At 43.2% G+C, this 20,188-nt stretch overlaps 1 protein-coding gene across 3 annotated transcripts in view; it reads right to left on the bottom strand.

Annotated features, from left to right (window-relative positions):
* Positions 1–61: 61 nt before the first annotated feature.
* The window catches only part of fzd3a (frizzled class receptor 3a), a 25,310-nt gene continuing 5,183 nt past the window's right edge, over positions 62–20,188 (bottom strand). For 2 of the 3 annotated variants that reach the window (XM_047388985.1, XM_047388984.1), the window contains exons 3-9: positions 10,616–10,812; positions 9,289–9,751; positions 8,911–9,210; positions 8,345–8,596; positions 1,813–1,961; positions 1,105–1,362; positions 62–1,023 (exon numbers count right to left, since the gene is read on the bottom strand). In XM_047388985.1, coding sequence (XP_047244941.1) covers positions 771–1,023; positions 1,105–1,362; positions 1,813–1,961; positions 8,345–8,596; positions 8,911–9,210; positions 9,289–9,751; positions 10,616–10,812 — 1,872 coding nt within the window. In that variant the 3' untranslated portion in view covers positions 62–770. Of the gene's footprint in view, positions 1,024–1,104; positions 1,363–1,812; positions 1,962–8,344; positions 8,597–8,910; positions 9,211–9,288; positions 9,752–10,615; positions 10,813–19,011; positions 19,089–20,188 lie in introns of those variants that run through there. The other variant, XM_047388986.1, reaches the window with a different exon arrangement.

Raw genomic sequence — 20,188 nt, 5'->3', positions numbered from 1 at the left:
CAAACCAATTTAGTTTTTTCAGCTGAATTGCACAGGATATGTGTTACAATAAAGGCAGAAAAAGGTTTTGAAATGATTTATCTCAGTCGCCAGCCATAAACTTGGTGTGCACTATTCCTTTTCACAACACAAACAGAAATGGGATTAGAAGCTGGGTACAACGAATGCAATGATCACATTCCCACACTTCCTGTCGGAGGTAGTTGCGTGTACCTACTCGGGAATAGTTCAGTCTGAAGAGGCTTATGTAAAGTTTAGGGCTGGAGAGAAGCTTCAGATTCATGATGTTTCACCTGAAAATAAGGATAATCTAGTGAAAAATCCTGCTTTAAATATCTTGAGTCCCTAGAAGCCCAAGCTAGAGAAAAAAGCTACTGTCTCAAACTGTATAATCCTTTTCAATTCACAAATTATACAAGTAAAAAAAGAAATCACAGTTGTTTTAGTCAGGCTCAGAAGTTTAGGTCCAACTATAAATGTAGCCTCCATTTATCTGTAAACCTGGCAACATTCAGCTTCAAGTGTCACTTTTTGGATCGGCTGGACTGGCAGATAAAGCTGAGAGACATTAAGGCAAAGATCCAAATGTGCTTCTCTTAGTCTGACTGGATCAGTTGTCTCATTCTGAGGTCCCAAACTGACCCAGGACAAGTCTCCATAGGTCTTGTTCTCATACATTCTTTATTCTGTAGAAAACAATATTAGTGTGCCTTCCTGCTCTGTCCACCACCCTGTCCAGTTAGGTCGGTTCCAGCAGGCTGCAGGTCGGTTTAGCTTGGAGCTCCGTTGTCATCCAGCATCCTGTGAATCCCATTTCCAGGAACACCAAGAACTGCCTGCCTGGAGCTGCTCAGGTCCCTGATGCTGCTGTGCCGTGATTGGCTCTCCAATCGTAGGGTGGAGTCGTGTCTGGACAGGCTGTCTAGTTGGTTGGTGCTGCAGTGTCTGGACTGGTCGCTGAGGCGGGGCATGCTGCCGTAGGGCAGCCACTCCTCTGCCGCCCGGAAGCTGGAAGCCGTGTATCTATCACGAAGAACAGAGATGAGCTCAAGGAGGGACTCACTCTGCAGCGGGAAATTAAAATGTACGAGGAAGGAAACTCACCTCCCATCTCTGGAGCGGTGCAGGCTGCCATGGTAACTGCTCATCTTGGAGCGAGCGCTGCGCACTGATCCTGCCCGGCTGGTGCTGGCACTGGGGGGCTCATCCAGCATAGCCAGGTGGGTGGAGGAGGCGTGGGTGGAGGTTCCCTGGGTGGATGTGCCCCTCGACTTCCTCACGATGGGGGTGTTGGGGTTCCTGTACAGCAGCTGCGCAAAGTCGGGCTCCTGGAGAACCTGACGGCTGTCGTTGACCAACCCGCTGCAGCAGGGCAAGGAGGAGGAAGAAGAGGAGGAGGAGAAGGGGAGAGTAGGCAGGGAGAGACGCAAAAGGGTGGGGATGGAGAGGGGGAAGGTGGTGGGAAGGTGGGTGTGATAGGAGAGGATGGAGGAGGAGTGGGTAGAGCAGGCAGTGGGACAGGGGGTTAATGCTCTGAGTTTGGAGGGGGGGGTGCAGAAAAGGGCCTGTGTTCACCAACAAGCCTCACACAACTAAGAAGCACATCTACACACACCAGAACCCTGATCTAGTCGCTCTGAGCTTCCAGTCAGAACCAGCCTTTAAATTCACTGTTCTAAAGACAAAACAGAGATCTGGAAAAAACAAGACTTGTTTTCTGCTGTCCAATCAGATTCCCACATCTCCGCCTAGCCAGCTGGTGGACCCCCATCTACAGCCATCAAACACCGTCAATAAGAAGTGGGTACGTACTCTTTGCGTCTCTTGCCGTGAAAGAAACTTGCCCACTCAAAGCAGGTCTTCTTACTGCCAACCCAAAACACCGAGGGGATTCCCACAATCAGCATCATCAGGTATTTAATGAGGAAGAGGGCCAGGTCGGGCCGACTGGTGCTCTCCACCTGAAAGAAACAAACACACACACTGAGACGTGGAGCAGCTTCTCCGGGACCAACAAACACACACATACATACATGTACAGTAAAGACCAAAAGTTTGGACACACCTTCTCATTCAAAGAGTTTTCTTTATTTTCATGACTATGAATATTGTAGCTTCACACTGAAGGCATCAAAACTATGAATTAACACATGTGGAATCATATACTGAACAAAAAAGTGTGAAACAACTGAAAATATGTCTTATATTCTAGGTTCTTCAAAGTAGCCACCTTTTGCTTTGATTACTGCTCCACACACTCTTGGCATTCTGTTGATGAGCTTCAAGAGGTAGTCACCTGAAATGGTTTTCCAACAGTCTTGAAGGAGTTCCCAGAGATGTTTAGCACTTGTTGGTCCTTTTGCCTTCACTCTGCGGTCCAGCTCACCCCAAACCATCTCCATTGGGTTCAGGTCCAATGACTCTGGAGGCCAGGTCATCTGGCGCAGCACCCCATCACTCTCCTTCTTGGTCAAATAGCCCTTACACAGCCTGGAGGTGTGTTTGGGGTCATTGTCCTGTTGAAAAATAAATGATGGTCCAACTAAACGCAAACCGGATGGAATAGCATGCCGCTGCAAGATGCTGTGGTAGCCATGCTGGTTCAGTATGCCTTCATTGCAGCAGAGGTGACTCTTGGTCTTCCTTTCCTGGGGCGGTCCTCATGTGAGCCAGTTTCTTTGTAGCGCTTGATAGTTTTTGCGACTGCACTTGGGGACACTTTCAAAGTTTTCCCAATTGTTTGGACTGACTGACCTTCATTTCTTAAAGTAATGATGGCCCCTCGTTTTTCTTTACTTAACTGCTTTTTTCTTGCCATAATACAAATTCTAACAGTCTATTCAGTAGGACTATCAGCTGTGTACTGTATCCACCTCCTGTACAACACAACTGATGGTCCCAACCCCATTTATAAGGCTTGAAATCCGACTTATTAAACCTGACAGAGCACACCTGTGAAGTGAAAACCATTTCAGGTGACTACCTCTTGAAGCTCATCAACAGAATATACACACACATATATATCTATATATATATATATATATATATATATATATATATATATATATATATATATATATATATAGAGAGAGAGAGAGAGAGAGATATAGATATATAGAGATAGATATAGATATATATATATACATCTATATCTCTCTCTCTATATATATATAGAGGCCTTTAAAACTCCCAGCCTGGTTCATCACTCAAAACCCCAATCATGGGTAAGACTGCCGACCTGACTGCTGTCCAGAAGGCCACTATAGACACCCTCAAGCAAGAGGGTAAAACACAGAAAGAAATTTCTGAACGAATAGGCTGTTCCCAGAGTGCTGTATCAAGGCACCTCAGTGGGAAGTCTGTGGGAAGGAAAAAGTGTGGCAGAAAACGCTGCACAACGAGAAGAGGTGACCGGACCCTGAGGAAGATTGTGGAGAAGGGCCGATTCCAGACCTTGGGGGACCTGCGGAAGCAGTGGACTGAGTCTGGAGTAGAAACATCCAGAGCCACCGTGCACAGGCGTGTGCAGGAAATGGGCTACAGGTGCCGCATTCCCCAGGTCAAGCTACTTTTGAACCAGAAACAGCGGCAGAAGCGCCTGACCTGGGCTACAGAGAAGCAGCACTGGACTGTTGCTCAGTGGTCCAAAGTACTTTTTTCGGATGAAAGCAAATTCTGCATGTCATTCGGAAATCAAGGTGCCAGAGTCTGGAGGAAGACTGGGGAGAAGGAAATGCCAAAACGCCAGAAGTCCAGTGTCAAGAACCCACAGTCAGTGATGGTCTGGGGTGCCGTGTCAGCTGCTGGTGTTGGTCCACTGTGTTTTATCAAGGGCAGGGTCAATGCAGCTAGCTATCAGGAGATTTTGGAGCACTTCATGCTTCCATCTGCTGAAAAGCTTTATGGAGATAAAGATTTCATTTTTCAGCACGACCTGGCACATGCTCACAGTGCCAAAACCACTGGTAAATGGTTTACTGACCATGGTATCACTGTGCTCAATTGGCCTGCCAACTCTCCTGACCTGAACCCCATAGAGAATCTGTGGGATATTGTGAAGAGAACGTTGAAAGACTCAAGACCCAACACTCTGGATGAGCTAAAGGCCGCTATCGAAGCATCCTGGGCCTCCATAAGACCTCAGCAGTGCCACAGGCTGATTGCCTCCATGCCACGCCGCATTGAAGCAGTCATTTCTGCAAAAGGATTCCCGACCAAGTATTGAGTGCATAACTGTACATGATTATTTGAAGGTTGACGTTTGTTGTATTAAAAACACTTTTCTTTTATTGGTCGGATGAAATATGCTAATTTTGTGATATAGGAATTTTGGGTTTTCATGAGCTGTATGCCACAATCATCCGTATTAAGACAATAAAAGACCTGAAATATTTCAGTTAGTGTGCAATGAATCTAAAATATATGAATGTTAAATTTTCATCATGACATTATGGAAAATAATGAACTTTATCACAATATGCTAATATTTTGAGAAGCACCTGTACATTACCTTGAACACAACGTCCGAATGTTGAACCCGGCTGCCCCCAGAAAGACTTGAAAAGTGATGTTCACAGATATTATCCAGCCTATCAGACTGAACCTGAGCTTTTTGTTTCGTGAAGATTTCAGTCTCCCCATGCACAAAACTGGTCGAGATGTCCCAAAAATCTGCAGCTGTGACTGCAGTAAAAGGTGGCTTTAGTAGATTGTACTTCAAATTCAGATCTCTGTGTTACTTTGTTTTGGCCTTTCACATTAAATCCAAATAAAAGTTCAAGAGGTATGACCGCTCTGTATATTATATTTTAGACCAATAACCTTTAAACCATATTTGTTCCCTGGAAGAAAACCAATTAAAGGTAAAAAACAACCAATGAAAAAAGAAGTGCTCAAGCAATTTCAAAGGAAGACTGAAGCAACACCCTCAACTAAAATGATGGATCTACAGTTTAATGGCACAAAGCAACCAATGTCTAGCAGGAAAGATGCTGCACAACAGTTAGTCATGTTATTCAGTCATTGAATCCTCCTGCAGCAGATAGAAGGCATTGACTCACTCTGTGTGCTCTACTTCTTCACTAACAGCTGAACATTTCATGCTGGAGGTATTAACATCAAAACACACGCACACATCTGTTCTGATTTGACAGTTGATGACTTACTCTCCAGCCTCAAAACAACAGTTTTCACTAGAAAACAGAAGCAGATACACCACCACTATGAGTGGCACATCTGGTTCCTTAGTCACACAGAAGATGAAGGACATACTGCTTCTGGTCCAGTCCAGCTCTCCTATCTTTGCTCCTATTTCTGTCACACACTGATGAGGTCATAACGGCCCCATTACAGCAGGGTGAGGCGGTGGAGGCTGGAGCTCAGAGATCCAGAGATACCCTCATTACAGCAGATAGATACGACTACAGGCTGAATGTTAGTGGCAGGATCCAACCTCACTGCTCACAGAGATGCAGTTCATTAAACTCCTGTTTAGCCTGAAAATGCAGCTTGCTTCCTTTCTGTGTGTTTGACCTAGAGGAAGAGCAGCTCAGCAGGGGGAAACGTCTGAGCCTCAGGGCAGAAATCTGGCGGGCCACTTTGAATTTTTCCTTCCTGCTAATGCACAGCAAGGGCTGAGTGAGAATGCATCCATGGATGCTTTGATGAGCTCTGTGGGTTTAGGATGACAGGTTGCCATGTTACACCCAGCAGCTTTTCCACTGTACATCATTATATACACTGGAATCTTTCCGCTTCCTGGGAACCATCATCTCCCAGGATCTCAAGTGGGAGCCAAACATCAGCTCCCTCATCAAGAAAGCCCAGCAGAGGATGTTCTTCCTGCGGCAGCTGAAGAAATTCAACCTGCCAAAGACTATGATGGTGCACTTCTACACAGCCATCATTGAGTCCATCCTCACCTCCTCCATCACCTTCTGGTACGCCGCTGCTACAGCCAAGGATAAGGGCAGGCTGCAGCGTGTCATTCGGTCTGCTGAGAAGGTGATTGGCTGCAGTCTACTGTCGCTCCAGGAACTGTACACCTCCAGGACCCTGAAGCGGGCAGGGAAGATTCTGACTGATCCCTCCCACCCCGGTCACAGACTCTTTGAAACTCTCCCCTCTGGCAGGAGGCTGCGGTCCATCCGGACCAAAACCTCACGCCACAAGAACAGTTTTTTCCCATCTGCCACCAGCCTTGTTCACAAAGCCCGGAAACCACCCTGACACTCTCCCCCCCCCCCCCCCCCCCCCCTTTTTTTTTTTTGCTGACAGGACACCTGTAACCTGTAACTCTATGCGTTACATTAACGTTCAGCTTGGACTCCTGCTTTACTTGCACAATGATCATCTGCACTGTTGTATTGCTCTTGCATCTTATACTGCTCTATATTTACTCTCACTCACTTAAAACTGTGCACATATATTTATATTATATTGTAGATATGTTTTTATTGTTTAATTTGTACTGTATTGCACTGACTACGCCAAAACAAATCCCTTGTATGTCCAAAAACGTACTTGGCAATAAAGCTTTTCTGATTCTGATTCTGATATAAAAGCAAAGCTTGAGTATTCAGATGTGTTGCAGCTGTGATGAGGAGCAGTTTGACCCCAGTGACCCCGCTGCTCTCCCAGCAACAACACACACATCGGATTACAGCACTGCTCTCTTACACACATCAGCGTTTTAGGCATGGATTAAAACCAAGACTCATCTTAGCACTCCTTATGCATTCAAGCTGAAGTTTGGTTATTTCATTAATTATATCAAGAATTTAACAACAGACACTCAGGGAGGACTTGTTATGTGACACTGGCTGAATAGAAACTGAGAACAGTACAGAGAAAGAGCTCTGTTTAAATTATTAACGGCTTTATTATCTCTGCTGCTTGAGGCTGGAGGCTGCAGCAGCTCAGTGGACCCATATGGAAGTCTACACTACTCAGCTACTGAGCATCCATCCCTATGATGGCTCTGTATTCAAACACACGTCCAACCTGCTTTTACCTCCTGCCCTATAAACAAACTTCTTCTCAAACATCCCAGCTGAACATTTCATTTGCAGAAGCATCTGTTCAAACTGCCACGAACAGAAATGGACTGATTATCATCAATAAAACAAGGAATCAGTTGAATATTCAATGTAATTAAATGAACTTAAAATGGGCTCCTGCTATTAGTTTATTATTACCAGTATTTTAACTTTAAACAAAAAGTGATTCTCCTGCAAAGCTTTTATTGAAAAAGGTTTTCTTGACTGTATGCTACTGACAGATAAAGGTCAGGTAAAGCTGAAGCAAATCCTAGAGATGCATCAACAAACCAGCTGCTTTAAAGCTCAACAGCCCCTAAATGGTCAGATACTCAGAGATCCCATTTTTTTCTGGCCATTGAATGCACCCCAACATCAGCAGTCTTCAGCCCTGAAGCCCTTAGTGTGTAAAGAAGACTACAACTTACACAGAGATAATCCTGGAGGGTGCTGGTCATTTTGCTCCTTCATCATTTCACACTTATGAACATTTGCTTGTTATCTACCCAGCATTTCTAACTGACCCAGTGCAGACGTCAGTAGACACCGGGAACGCTGAGAATATTACAGTGGAGTTGCTCTGTTTTATTATTTTGAGGTTTCAATCTTCACCAGTTATGTAACATGCTGGACCTGGAAATGCTGGCAGCCTTCTGGAAATCCCAACGTTTACTTTTAGGATCTACATTCTTTGAGGAATACACCTGGACACTGCTAGGAACGCTAACCGCACTAATCATGCTAATTGCTAAAATAAAACGCTACAGACAACTTCAGATCATTTTGTCTTTGTTTCATCTTTCAACATTTTCTGTTTTCTGTAGAAGAAAGTAGCTCCCAACAGTCACAGCTGTGAATTTTAATGTGATTAAAAAAGGGGGGCAACATTCGTGTAAGTTTCAGTTATTTCAAACCGAACTGTAACGCAGTTTTCAATATCACTTGAGACTCGGACAAGACAGCTGAAAAGTCTTTCTTCCCTGGGACCTTCTGCGCTGTGATGACATTCCCTCACAACAGAAAATAGTTGAACTTTAAAGGTCATGGTTGACAAACGGTATCTGCTGGATTCAATGATTCATTTTGTTGTACTGGATTAGAAATTGGTCAGACTATGATGTTCGAAGACATCTGAACCACTGTGGATACTTAGTTGTTTCTGATGAGCTTTAACAAGCCAAATTTAGAACCTTTACAGAGTGAAACATGATGAAACATTTCTTAATGGATGGAAAAACAGCAGAACAAAAACCTTACAAGTTATTCTGTGACACTTAAATGCTTTTAACACAGTTAGGGTAGCTTACCTTATAGGGGCAGGGGATGTGGTAGTCTCTGCACTTCTCCTGGACCCAGGTTGTCTCCCAGATGGTTCGGTAGCTGCTCTCATAAAAGTAACAGGCGATGACGGTCAGCAGAGGAACCAGGTAGAGAATGGAGAACACGCCGATACGAATCATGAATTTCACCAGTTTCTCCTGGTTCTCCTTCTCCAAAGGGATCTCCATGCGGACACGATTAAGCGCAGCAATGCCTGCCAGCAGCAGCACAACGCCTACCTAGGAAAAGATAAGCAGGAATGTTTAAATACACCTTACAGAAAGTATTCATACCCCTTTAACCTTTCTACATTTTGTCACTTCAAAACCACAAGCTGGTATTGCTTCAGGAAAACTGTAATTTTCCTTCTGCGCTACTTTGTGTTGGTCCATAGCAACAAAATACATTAAAGGGAAATGAATACTTTTCTAAAGCACTGGATGCATGCCTACTTAAGACAAATGTCATTTTATTCAAAAGAACTTGCTAAGTGTGAGACAGAATGAGCCACACAAGCATAAATAGAGAGGTGTGTCACAAGTATCTTCCTCACCACAACATCCAGTCCCAGCGGGGCCAGCAGGAACCAACGCAGTGCTGTCAGGTTGTAAAGTCCCACAAAGCAAACACCGCTCACACTGTCTCCCTCTATCTTGTTCATGGCAAGCAGAGTGACGGTCAAGACACCTGGGACGCCCCAGGCACAGGCGTGGAAGAGGAGAGCCTTCTTCTCTATGGCCTCACTGCCCCACTTAGGAACAGCTGCTAGGAACCAGGTGATGGTTAATATGACCCACCACACACTACCAGCCATGGTGAAGAAGTACAGCACCATGAAGAGAAGAGTGCAGACCTAAAACAGGAAAAAAACGATTTCATCAGCATAAAGGAACACATAAAAACAGGGAAGAGCAGAAAGTTGACATCTGACCTTATTATGTGATCCTTGAGTCACTGTGGACGCCCTAAACCTTCCAGGACTCGCTGCATTACAGGAAACTCGGTCCTCCAGCAGGAAGCCCAGGAAGAACACCAAGGACACCATCATGTAGCAGACGGCGTAAAAGATAATGGGGCGCTCTGGGTAGCGGAACCTTGATACGTCAATGAGGAAAGTCAGGAAGGTGAACAGTGTTGCAGACAGGCAGACGATGGACACCACTCCAATGAAGTAGCGGGCGAATGTCAGCTCCTCCCGTGTGAAGTACATGTTGGGACACGGAGGGGAGCAGTCCCTAACCCCCATGAAGGAGTAGCCAAGCTCCGGCTCTATTTTGAGTTCCCGGGGACACCAGAAGCCGTAGTCCCTCTGGACAGAGATGGGGGACTCAGCTGTGTCTGAGCTGGACAGAAGGTCCACAGGTCGGGGGTAGGGCTCGTCACAGTCTGGGAACCTGAGGGTAGAAGAAAACAGCGACTTGGTGATTTCAGCTGTTATGCTTTTTACACACACATGCTGTTAGCTTGACACACACCCCTTCAACCTTTTCAACACTTTCTCACATGGCAACTACCAACTTTAAAGTATCAATCGGATTTTATGCCAGACAAACACAAAGCAGCGCATTATAAAGTGGAAGGAAAAAAGTTTGGCTTTTTACTGATAATAATATGTGGAATGCATTCGTATTTGCCCCTTTATTCTGACATCTCTGAATAAATTGACGAGTGCTGTTTAATCCATCATTAACCTGCCAAGAGATGGTCATCCAACTAAGTTGTAAAGCTGGGGAACTAGAGCATTAATCAGAGGAGCAGCCAAGAGATAACTCTGGTGGAGCTGCAGAGATTCACAGCTCATGTGGGAGAAAAGGATGACAGAACAACTATTAGTCACCTGCTCCACAAATCTGGCCTTTATGGAAGAGAGGCAAGAAGAAAGACATAAGAAGCCATTTGCAGTTAGCTGCAAGTTATGTATGGGACACAGTGATGTGGAAGAAGGTTCTGGTAAGATGACCAGCATCCTCTCCACCATGTAATATGGTGGTGGCAACGTTATGCTGTGGGGATGCATTTCTTCAGCAGCAACAGGAAAACTGGTCAGGACTGCAGTCAGAGAACCACAAACATGCAGCTCTTAAAAAACAAAGATGTCAACAAAAAAAAACTTACTGATTATTGAACATTTCTTAGCCTCCATCTGACTTGTTATTAAAAGCAGAATGTGTAGAACATGCAACCACAGAAAAGCCAACTAGCTGACACTTTCATCGTCACACATAAATCCAGAAAAGAGGAATTGCTGTTGTTCCAACCTGTTGCAGTCCATCTCCTCAGGCCAGCTGACACCAAACATGTCCATCAGTTGGTAACAGTCGCTCTTGGCCTGCAGGCAGAGGCGGCGACAGGGGGAGGTCATCCGACCGTACTCCGTGCACACTGGAGCGTAGATGGCACACAGGAACATCCTGAGGTCTGGAGAGCACTGCAGGTTGACCATGGGATGGAACGGCTGCGCAACGAGACGGAGAAAAAGATCATTGTATTTAAAACAAATAAACTTATTTTAAAAAGCGAGTCAGTCTCAGGCCTCAGTGAGGCTCCAACTTCAGGATTTGGACCAAACAAAGGGATCAGTGGAGCATAACAAGTAACGTTTACTGGAGATGAGTCCATAAAAACAAGCCCGACCTCTTTCCTGATAATCCCCCCCCCCCCCCCCCCCCCCAATAATGTATTCTCCCCACCTCCACAGGGCTCCCTGTGCTGCTGCAGACAGGCCCTTTGTATTCCAGGGAGGGCCATGCTGTGGCTGACTGACACACAGTGACAACATGCATACACTTGCTCACAAGGAGAACTACCAACGGAAGTATATTATTTACAGGCTAACACACCCACAAAGCAGTCCAATAATGCTCACACACACACACTGAGAAAATGTGCCAAGAGGCAGGGTGAGTGAAGGAAGCATCTGGGAACCGTGAATGAATGAGTGTGAAGCATGCATAAACTCATGTTTTAAAAGGATTCATTTGCATACACCTACATGTGTTTGTGCTGCATCCAGACTTCCAACCACACCCGAGACAATCACACTAACACTGTATGTAACCTCCCCCAAAATGTAAAGACAGAAGGCGTGTTTGACAGACACAGCCCAGAGAGGGGGTGTGGGGGGTAGTATATGGCTGGTTAGAAGGTGTGAGTATTAATCAAGTTACATATTCGCTCTGCTTTTTTCTATGTACCCTCCATCCTAAACATGTAACAGATATGACTTACATGTTCCACATCTAATGTTACGTCTGTCCCGTTTTCTTGCCAGGGTGGAACGAGAACCCCAACAACTTAAATGATTTAAAAACAAGAACAGGAAGCACTTCTAGATTTATTGTGACTGCTTTCTACTGCACGATATCAGGAAAATATGTAACTGTGATACTGTTGAAGGGAACTGTGAGAACGGTATCGCATTTTTCTTACTCTTATTTGTTTCTACTATTACACAGTGATCCCACCGCACTGACCTTTAATATCTGACCCACTAGAAATAAACATCAGGTGTGGGCCCTGAGGGCAATAAGGGTCCATCCCACTGCTCAAATACATGATCAATATGCAGAGCAGGAATACATGACGCTTAAAATGTAGTGTGTCAGACAAGCATTGTGAACAAACAGTCCTTTCATTGGAATATTACACACACTGACACTACCATGTGTGAATCGATATATTGTGCAGCTGTAATATTAGACCAAGCTTCTCATCAGAAACAGTGGAGCTCATCACATCATCTATGTTCTGCTGCGGCCCACATGGACAACCCAGATCCCTTCTGGAGAAACTTTCAACAGCCAATGAGAACAATGAGACGAGATGTTTGGCTGCAGGGACAAGAACTACACTTGGAGGAGTCATTTAGGCAGTTTTTTACTCTACAAACTGTACCAGGTGTCAAGCCAATGCTTGACAGGTGGTGGCAGCATGATGCTGTGGGTCAGTTCTCCTGCTAGTGGTAATGGTGTACTACACAATGAGGATGGAATAAGGAAGGAGCACTACCATCAAATGTTTCAACTCTAGCGTTTCCCCTACCATTATCCAAGGGGGGTGCCCCGCTCCACCGACAAGACCGCAATCCCCCCACCCCCAAGAAGATCATGGCATGTAGCAATACTACGTTCTCACAGTTAATGTCATTCATCTTATTAGATCACGTCATGAGTTATTTCTGTCCCTGCATCGTTGCTACTCTACGTTCTAAGGCCAAACTTAACAGAAGCTGGACAAAAACAGTATGAGGAGAGTGTTTACGTGTTCACGTGCACACAGATGAACACCCGCACCCGACAGCAGACAAAGAGAGCACAGAAAAACATGCTGCTAAAACCTGGAATACAGGCAAGGAGATCTGCGGTTTTTAAAAGGTCAAACTTTGTTCTGATGGCAGCAGAGCTAACTCTACTACTCCTGGTACATTTGGCGAAGGTACACAAAATAGCCCAAGTGTTTCATGCCCTGCCTCTGACACACAGATTAAGTCTAGTCACCACCGCACAAAAGGTTCTGACCTGGCATGGCTGTTAAAGGCGAAATAATCCCCCCGGATATATAAGACTGAGCTTGGTAATTAAATACATATATGATAGATAGATAGATTAAAAAAAAGACAATAGATAAAGCTCGAAAGATGTAATAAAGAGAGACAGAAAGATGGAGAAATAAAGATGGAGAGACTGTTAGAAAAGATAAAAAGAAAAGATATAAAAATTTTATAAATACAGCAGGTACAAGATGAATATAGAACATTTTAGAGTTTTCTTTTCCTTAGGAGTGTGCTGTCGAATACGTATAAATATGTAAACTGGTGACTGAATCTTGGACAGAGTGGCGTCCCGTCAGGACAATGATCCAAACACACACCCAGCAGATTTTAGAATGGATAAACAGGGCTGACATAGAGCTTCTTGATAATTCCTAACCTTACTCCTCCTGATCATATATGGACGACTCTTTAAAGGATCCATACCACAAAACGGACCAATTTAAATGAGTATAAACATTTTGATAAGCATATCTGGTTTAATAACCAGACAGAATTATATCACAATCTTGTTGATGGTTACAAAACACCTGTTTTTTACCTGCAACTTTTATCTATATTAATCATAAAGGACAGTCATTTTTCAGCTGCTCCCTTATGCAGGGGTTGCCACAGCAACTCAGTACAACTTGCACACAGACTTGGCAGAGTTTTTGGACCGGATGTCCTGCCTGACCCAACCGAGATTTAAACTCTGTCCCCCCTCCCGAATCAACAATGCAGGCCCCGCTACACCTCTGCAAAGAAATGATCTATATTAGGAATCCTGACTGTATAATTTTGACCCGGTGTGAAAATTCAAACTTTTGCACCAAATTCTGGTTTTAAAATTGACTGAAGCTGAATGTTGCATCGAAATTCCAGCCTGAATAGAAAGAAATGGAGAAATCATTAGAAGACAATAATTATCAAGACATTTATGCCCATGAAAACATGTTTTGACCTGCTCTGAGTCCACTAAGACGTCCCAAGACTGGTTGTTGGTTTTTGGGGTCACCTTTTATAAAAGATGGCAAGTCAGATTAAACATTTCTATATAAAATAAACTGGTGACACAGTTTATTCTCTTCAATCCATCATTAAAACCAAACACTAGCTGACAAAGCAACCTCTGCAGGATCTTCTCTGTCCTCATTTTCTAGCTCAGAATCCAGAAGAAATTAATTTACAGATGCAATGATGCAAGATTTTATATCTTCATCTCCTCTTCTGCAACAATAACATCAGATCTGAACAGACTGTTGGTACATTTGTCCCCACCACCAACAGCATGCTTTCACATGTAAAGGATTGTAGCGACTGTTCAACTTGGTTTCTGACCAATGGTTATATCAGTTCCCAGGTCTGACAAGATTCACACTCCACTAAGTCTCTGCGGATGTGAGAAGGCAGTCCCGGATGAAAGATGGATGAGGTTAACGTTTCGAACTCTACTGTTTAAACAATCTGCTCTCCTAGGTTTGCACCACCTACCCCGAGCAGGGTATATATACAATAACTTTCTTACAAGTTACTGCTATGATTAATCGACCAGTCAACTGAGTAATCTCTGAGCAACATGAGTCATCACGCTTTACTGAGCAAACAGCCAGAGAAGGTCATGACCAATAATCCTCCACGAAGCCAAAACAAAATCAACCAAATACAGTAGATCATCATTAATCTGTTTATTCATACAAGAAATATCTGCACAGCACTACCATTGGTCGGACGGTAGCACAAAACAGCACGTGATTGGTTAGATCAAATGTTAAATTTGAAAGAGAACCTTTTGCTTAGCGTCTGTTTATTCCATTGAACTGAGTTGGGCTTTTACAGTATAGTGAAGGTAGGGTTTATTGCAGCTAAGTGAGACAGGCCTAAAGTTTCATCAGTGACTTTTAGGTAAACAAGCATGTTTATCACATAAAATGTGATTTTTGTATGAAGCGAAGATATTTGTGATTGTTCTTGTAAATGGTGACCTTCTTTAATAAACAGCTGTATAAAATGTGATCAGCTGCAATGAAGGAAACTGATCTGTAACATTTTGTCTGGTGCCAAGTAAAGAGACACAATTGTCTAATTTGTAGGATTCTGTGAATTCAATGAACATAAAAAAAAACATTAAAAAGTTTAATGCTATTATTTTAACAGTTTACTGTACTTATTACCCCCAGTTCTCTTAGAACTTTTAAGCCATTTTTAAGTATAAATACAAATGTTTACCATAACTTTATAGCTTGCTGGCTGGATTTTTGAAATAATGGAATAGGGAATTGTGTCTGGAAACAAAACATTTTCCTGGCAAATATTTAAATCAGAACCCTGACTTTTCTGTGTAGGAACCGTGTACAGCTGCATTAGAAGGAAACTGCAATCTGCTGCTCCTTGGAGAAATAGGTGCTAAGAAATCCCAAGTTTCATTTCACAAAACCAAAAGTGTGGAGATTAGTCTCTACTTCAGGCAATGATGCCAAGGCAGCGTGGGCTGACAGCTTACACATGATCTAATGCAGCTACCATGAGCTTACACCTTCATTCTCGTCCTCCGTTTTGCTTCCTGCAGGCTACTTATATGCAGGATACAGAACAATGCTCTGCACTCCGCCGTGCTACACAGAGAAGTGGTCGGAGAAACGGTTGAGTAAATATATAGGCCACTGGGAGTGATGATTCACTGAAGATCAAGCCTCACATTCAACTCTCTTCCTATTCATCGTCCTCAGACTATTTTTATACCTCGACACTTTTATCCTCCTGCATTTCTTCTATATCTACAACAAGCCTTTATCTGGCAGTCAACCTATCATATGAGACGGTGTGATTGTAGTGATAGCTTAGGCATAGAGTTGGTTACCCAATCAGCAGCCCAGCATCTTTAAGAACCAACACAGGAGAGGCCCACACTCTCTCTTGGTTTAACCAGTGGGTTAAAGAATTGCTAATGGTTTTCTATGGAGATTTTCACTTCAGCATCAACCATGAAAAGGGAGCAGAGCCAGTAAAACACATTTCTGTCAAATGTTTTCAGCATATATCCCACTGCTCTAGTCATTACACATTGACAGGGTTTCTGTTCATTGAAAACATGAAGGAATATATCTCTCTGGAGAACGAACACAGAGTCAGAGATGTCAGGTACTACAGCTTTCAATGGTGCTGAAAGACCAACAGCCCAGACAGGGACAGTGAGAGGGTAACTTTATTAAAATGGTCATCTTCTTTTGGAGAAATACAAACATATCAATCATGGTTACCGCTGTCAAGGTTAACCAAGGTCATAAAACACTGGTGAGTCATTCAAAACTGCTACAAAAGTCAATCTAACTGCATCTAGAGTGAAGCAAAACTGCTCAAACTCCCAGCTGCTGAGAACTGCCAGTTAGCTGGCTGAAAGAAGATGACCTCATATTTACATTAACTTCCTCCACTCTGTCTGTCTCAGTCGTTTGGTCCTTGCAAGAGACGTCACCCGCCTTGCCAGCTGATGGTGGTCAGAAGGCTCGGTGGCACCTATTGTATGGCAACCTCACTTCTGTCAGTCTGCCCCAGGGCAGCTGTGGCTACATTGTAGCTCACCACGGTCAGTGTGTAAATGAATGGATGGAGACTGATTGTAGTATGAAGCGGGGATTTGATAAAGCGCTATACAAGTGCAGGCCATTTACCATTTTACAAGAACGACAAATTCAGCTGAAATATTTCTAGTTGCAGAAATAACAGACAGTCACTGTGTGTAAACTTCTAAACTTCCCACTCTTAAGGTAACACTTTTAAAATCATAGTTTTGGTAAGCTACTTCCTTCATATCTGTTAAAATGCATGGTGGACAACTTCAGATGAGACTTTTCTTCAGCCCATCCTGCAGACACTGGATCATGTTAGGGTATTGGGAATTTTCAAACACTGTCAACAGCTCAGAAACATTGCTTCATTTTTCAGCCATTGCCGAAAGCTTGTTAGGCGTCCTAAAATTGGACACCTCACTGTGGCAGAACAGGGGCTTTCCTAGGCGCTGCTCTGCCGAGTAAAGGCCATCGTCTTTCACAGGTGCCAAGAACCAAGGTTTCCCAGCAGCACAGATGTTCACCTCACCTGTCTGTTTTTATTGTTTCAATTCGTTTTGTCCTCAGTCTTATATGGATGTTTCTGGGTTGGACGTTACCTTCCTGTTCTTTGTAATGTCTTTCCTTATTTTAGGGCATTTTTGCTGTGTTAGGAATTGGGTGCATTAAAAAAAAATACCCTTGCCCATTTGTCTAATTATAATACAAAAGCATTTCTGAAACTTTAATAATGACATGTAACATTTATGTATTGTAATTTTGATAATATGCACAGAATTAAATAAACTTTCTATAATTATTGCTACATCTAGTAGCAGTTTTTACTTATTGTTCAGAACGTTATTCCCTTTTGCAGTTCTATTCTTTATAGTGAAGCATAACCAGCTGTTTTTTTGACTATCTCATCAGGAAACTAGCCTGCATTTGACTACTTAACAGCCAACCAATACAGGGCAATTAAATTAGGTAATGTGTGGTGGTGGATAGCTGGTGGATTTAATGCTGAAGCTAATCCATGAAGAGTAACCTAAAATCTACATTCAAACTAGTAAAAAATTGTTATTTCAGCAACTAAAACTAAATAAAGAAGTATAGTAAAATAAATGATTGTGTAGCAATATAAAGTCAAACTAAATGTGCAATAACATACAGTTATAATGAGTCCATCCATTTGGATGAGCTCAAAATGATCATAAAAACCTAAACTAAAATCAAATTAATTTTGTCTCCCTCTAAACCTCATTGCCAATTATTACAGCTTTAAAAGCTAAAAAACAAATTCTCTGCCATCCACTGACATAAAATACAGTCATCATATGGTCATCCGGAGACCTGGCAATATAGAGCTGTGTCATCAGCGTAGCTGGGGTTAAATGAATGCGCTGGTTAAATTACCACACAGTGCAGAGAGAATTTGCATAATTTCTTCCCGTTTTCCTGCAGTGGGTTTGCAGATTTCTTCATGATGCTGTGTGGTAAAAACTCTCTGATCTTCAAGACGTGAAGAAAAACAGCCCTGACTTTAGTTTCACCCCACACAGTTCTACTATATGCTGTCTGCTCTCAGCTACATCAAGATTATTGTGTTTTTCATTATTAATTCAACAAAGTCTAATTAAGTGCACCCATTGGTGGTTGTATGCGCCTTCCCAACACTACAGTGATTCGTTTTTAATGAACGCTCAGAGTCAGCTGCTGAGATTCTGTGAATTGCTGACAAAAGAGCCCAACGTGGCAGACTGGCCTGTGATGATGTTCTTTTTATAAATACCTCCCGGTCACCTCTTTTCCCATCAGCCCCCTCCCCTTCATACAGCCCAAAACGCTCTTCCCACCCCTGCATTCCCAGTTCTCCTCTGCTGCCATTCCAAAGCTCCAAATTTCCAAGCTCAACGCCATAGCGACGAGTGATGCATCAACAGGGAAGAGGAGGGTTTGAGGAGGTCAGGGTGCAGGGCGGAGGGGACCACCTCCCGGGAGGCTGAAAAAAAAAGCCCCTGCTTCCTTTGTTAACAGCACAATTGGGACTGTTTCCTGGGCAACGATAGAATCCTGCCAAGGTGGGGGAGGACAAAAGAGGAGCCGGACTAAAGGGGTCGAACTAAGAGAGAGAGGACTGATGAGTCGACCAAGCAGCCGTGTCATTCGCTGCTAAGAAAGTGTTTGTGTTTGACAGTGTGTAATACTCATTTACACACACACACAGACACACAGACACACACACACACACACACACACACACACACAGAAGGTTTGTTGTGGACCAGCGACTCACTTTCTGGATGTGCTCCGTATTCACTACACTGCCAATAAACACGGTGTCGGACATTAAATAAAACAAGAGGCTCTTTTATAGTCTGGGTCACGCTGGGTAGGATTTATCAGACCACGTTGTGTCTCCGTGTTTTGTGTGTATCTGCCTCGCTCGGATACATCTTCACTACAGCAAAATAAGCATGCTACATCAAGTACTATCTAGTACACTCCGGCATGTTTCAACAGAGCTGCATTCACCTGAGTTGTTCTGCATTGAACAGAAGGTATCAAACACACAAACCTCAGCGCTCCTTTACAAATCCATTCACACCGACAGGGTGGAGCATCTGGGTTGGTCCACACAGCAGCCGAAACCCGACACAGCTTATCTGGACGGGCTGCAAACCTGAGACCAGAGGCACATTTAACAAGTCCAAAGAAAAAGAGGAAACCAGGAACTGGGCAGATTAAAACCAGACTGCTGATTAGTCTTTGTGTCTGTGGCTTCTATTTACATCCAACACTGAATAAATGTCAAAATACATTTAAAGAGAAGGAAGAAAAAAGAAACACTTAGTATCCCGGCCATGATGTCAGCAAGGTGACTATCTTTCTATCCATCCATCATGACAGTGATTTGTTAGCTTGTCTTAACCTATACCCAGTTATCAATCTAACATGATTAGCGTTTTCAGTTAGCCCTGACCCTCACTTTCTCCATCTGACCTTACCCAGACCTCCAAGCTACTCTTGATGCCATTACTATTACTGTGACAGTCACACATCCATGACCTTTCTGGGGAAGAAAAGTTCATTAGCTCAGCTTCTCTTCTAAAAGTGGTTTCTAAGCAGAATACTTGAACTTCACCAAAATAACGTGAGAAAATGCCCCCTTTAACAGAGTCAAATATCCAGATTTGAATAACTGTACAGGCAAAATTGAACAGTTTTACATTTTGTACATCTGATTTTTTTTTAACTTTTCATATTTAGTCAATAATTTGTAGATTTCTCTACAGTTACAGCTGCAGGTCTTCTGGAGTGTCTCTACCAGCTTTGCTCATCTAGACCCTGGAATTTCTTCCCATTCTTCTTTGCAAAATAACTCAACAACCTCTGTCTGATTGGATATAAAATGTCTGTTGATAACAATTTTCATGTCTTGGGACAAATTCTCAGAGTATTTAGCACTGGACTTTGACTAGGCCATTGTAACACATTAAAAATGCCATTTGATTGTAGCGCTGGCTGTATGGTTAGGGTTGTATGAATTTCTGTCTCAGCCTCAAACAGGTTTTCTTCCAGGATTTAGAGGCCAGATTTGTCCCACGCTTAAAAAGACATCCCTTCATTTAGTAGATATCTTCTACAAAGTGGAACAAGCTAGTGCTTCAACCTAAAATTAAAATCGATAGATGGGACAATCTAGACAGGTTAATTCGGAGCATTTCTTTTATAAATGACAAGGTATTATGTGT

This window comes from Girardinichthys multiradiatus, chromosome 15 (assembly GCF_021462225.1).
Source record: "Girardinichthys multiradiatus isolate DD_20200921_A chromosome 15, DD_fGirMul_XY1, whole genome shotgun sequence".
NCBI classification, from domain to species: domain Eukaryota; kingdom Metazoa; phylum Chordata; class Actinopteri; order Cyprinodontiformes; family Goodeidae; genus Girardinichthys; species Girardinichthys multiradiatus.
This window is presented reverse-complemented; position numbering and strand designations above follow the sequence as displayed.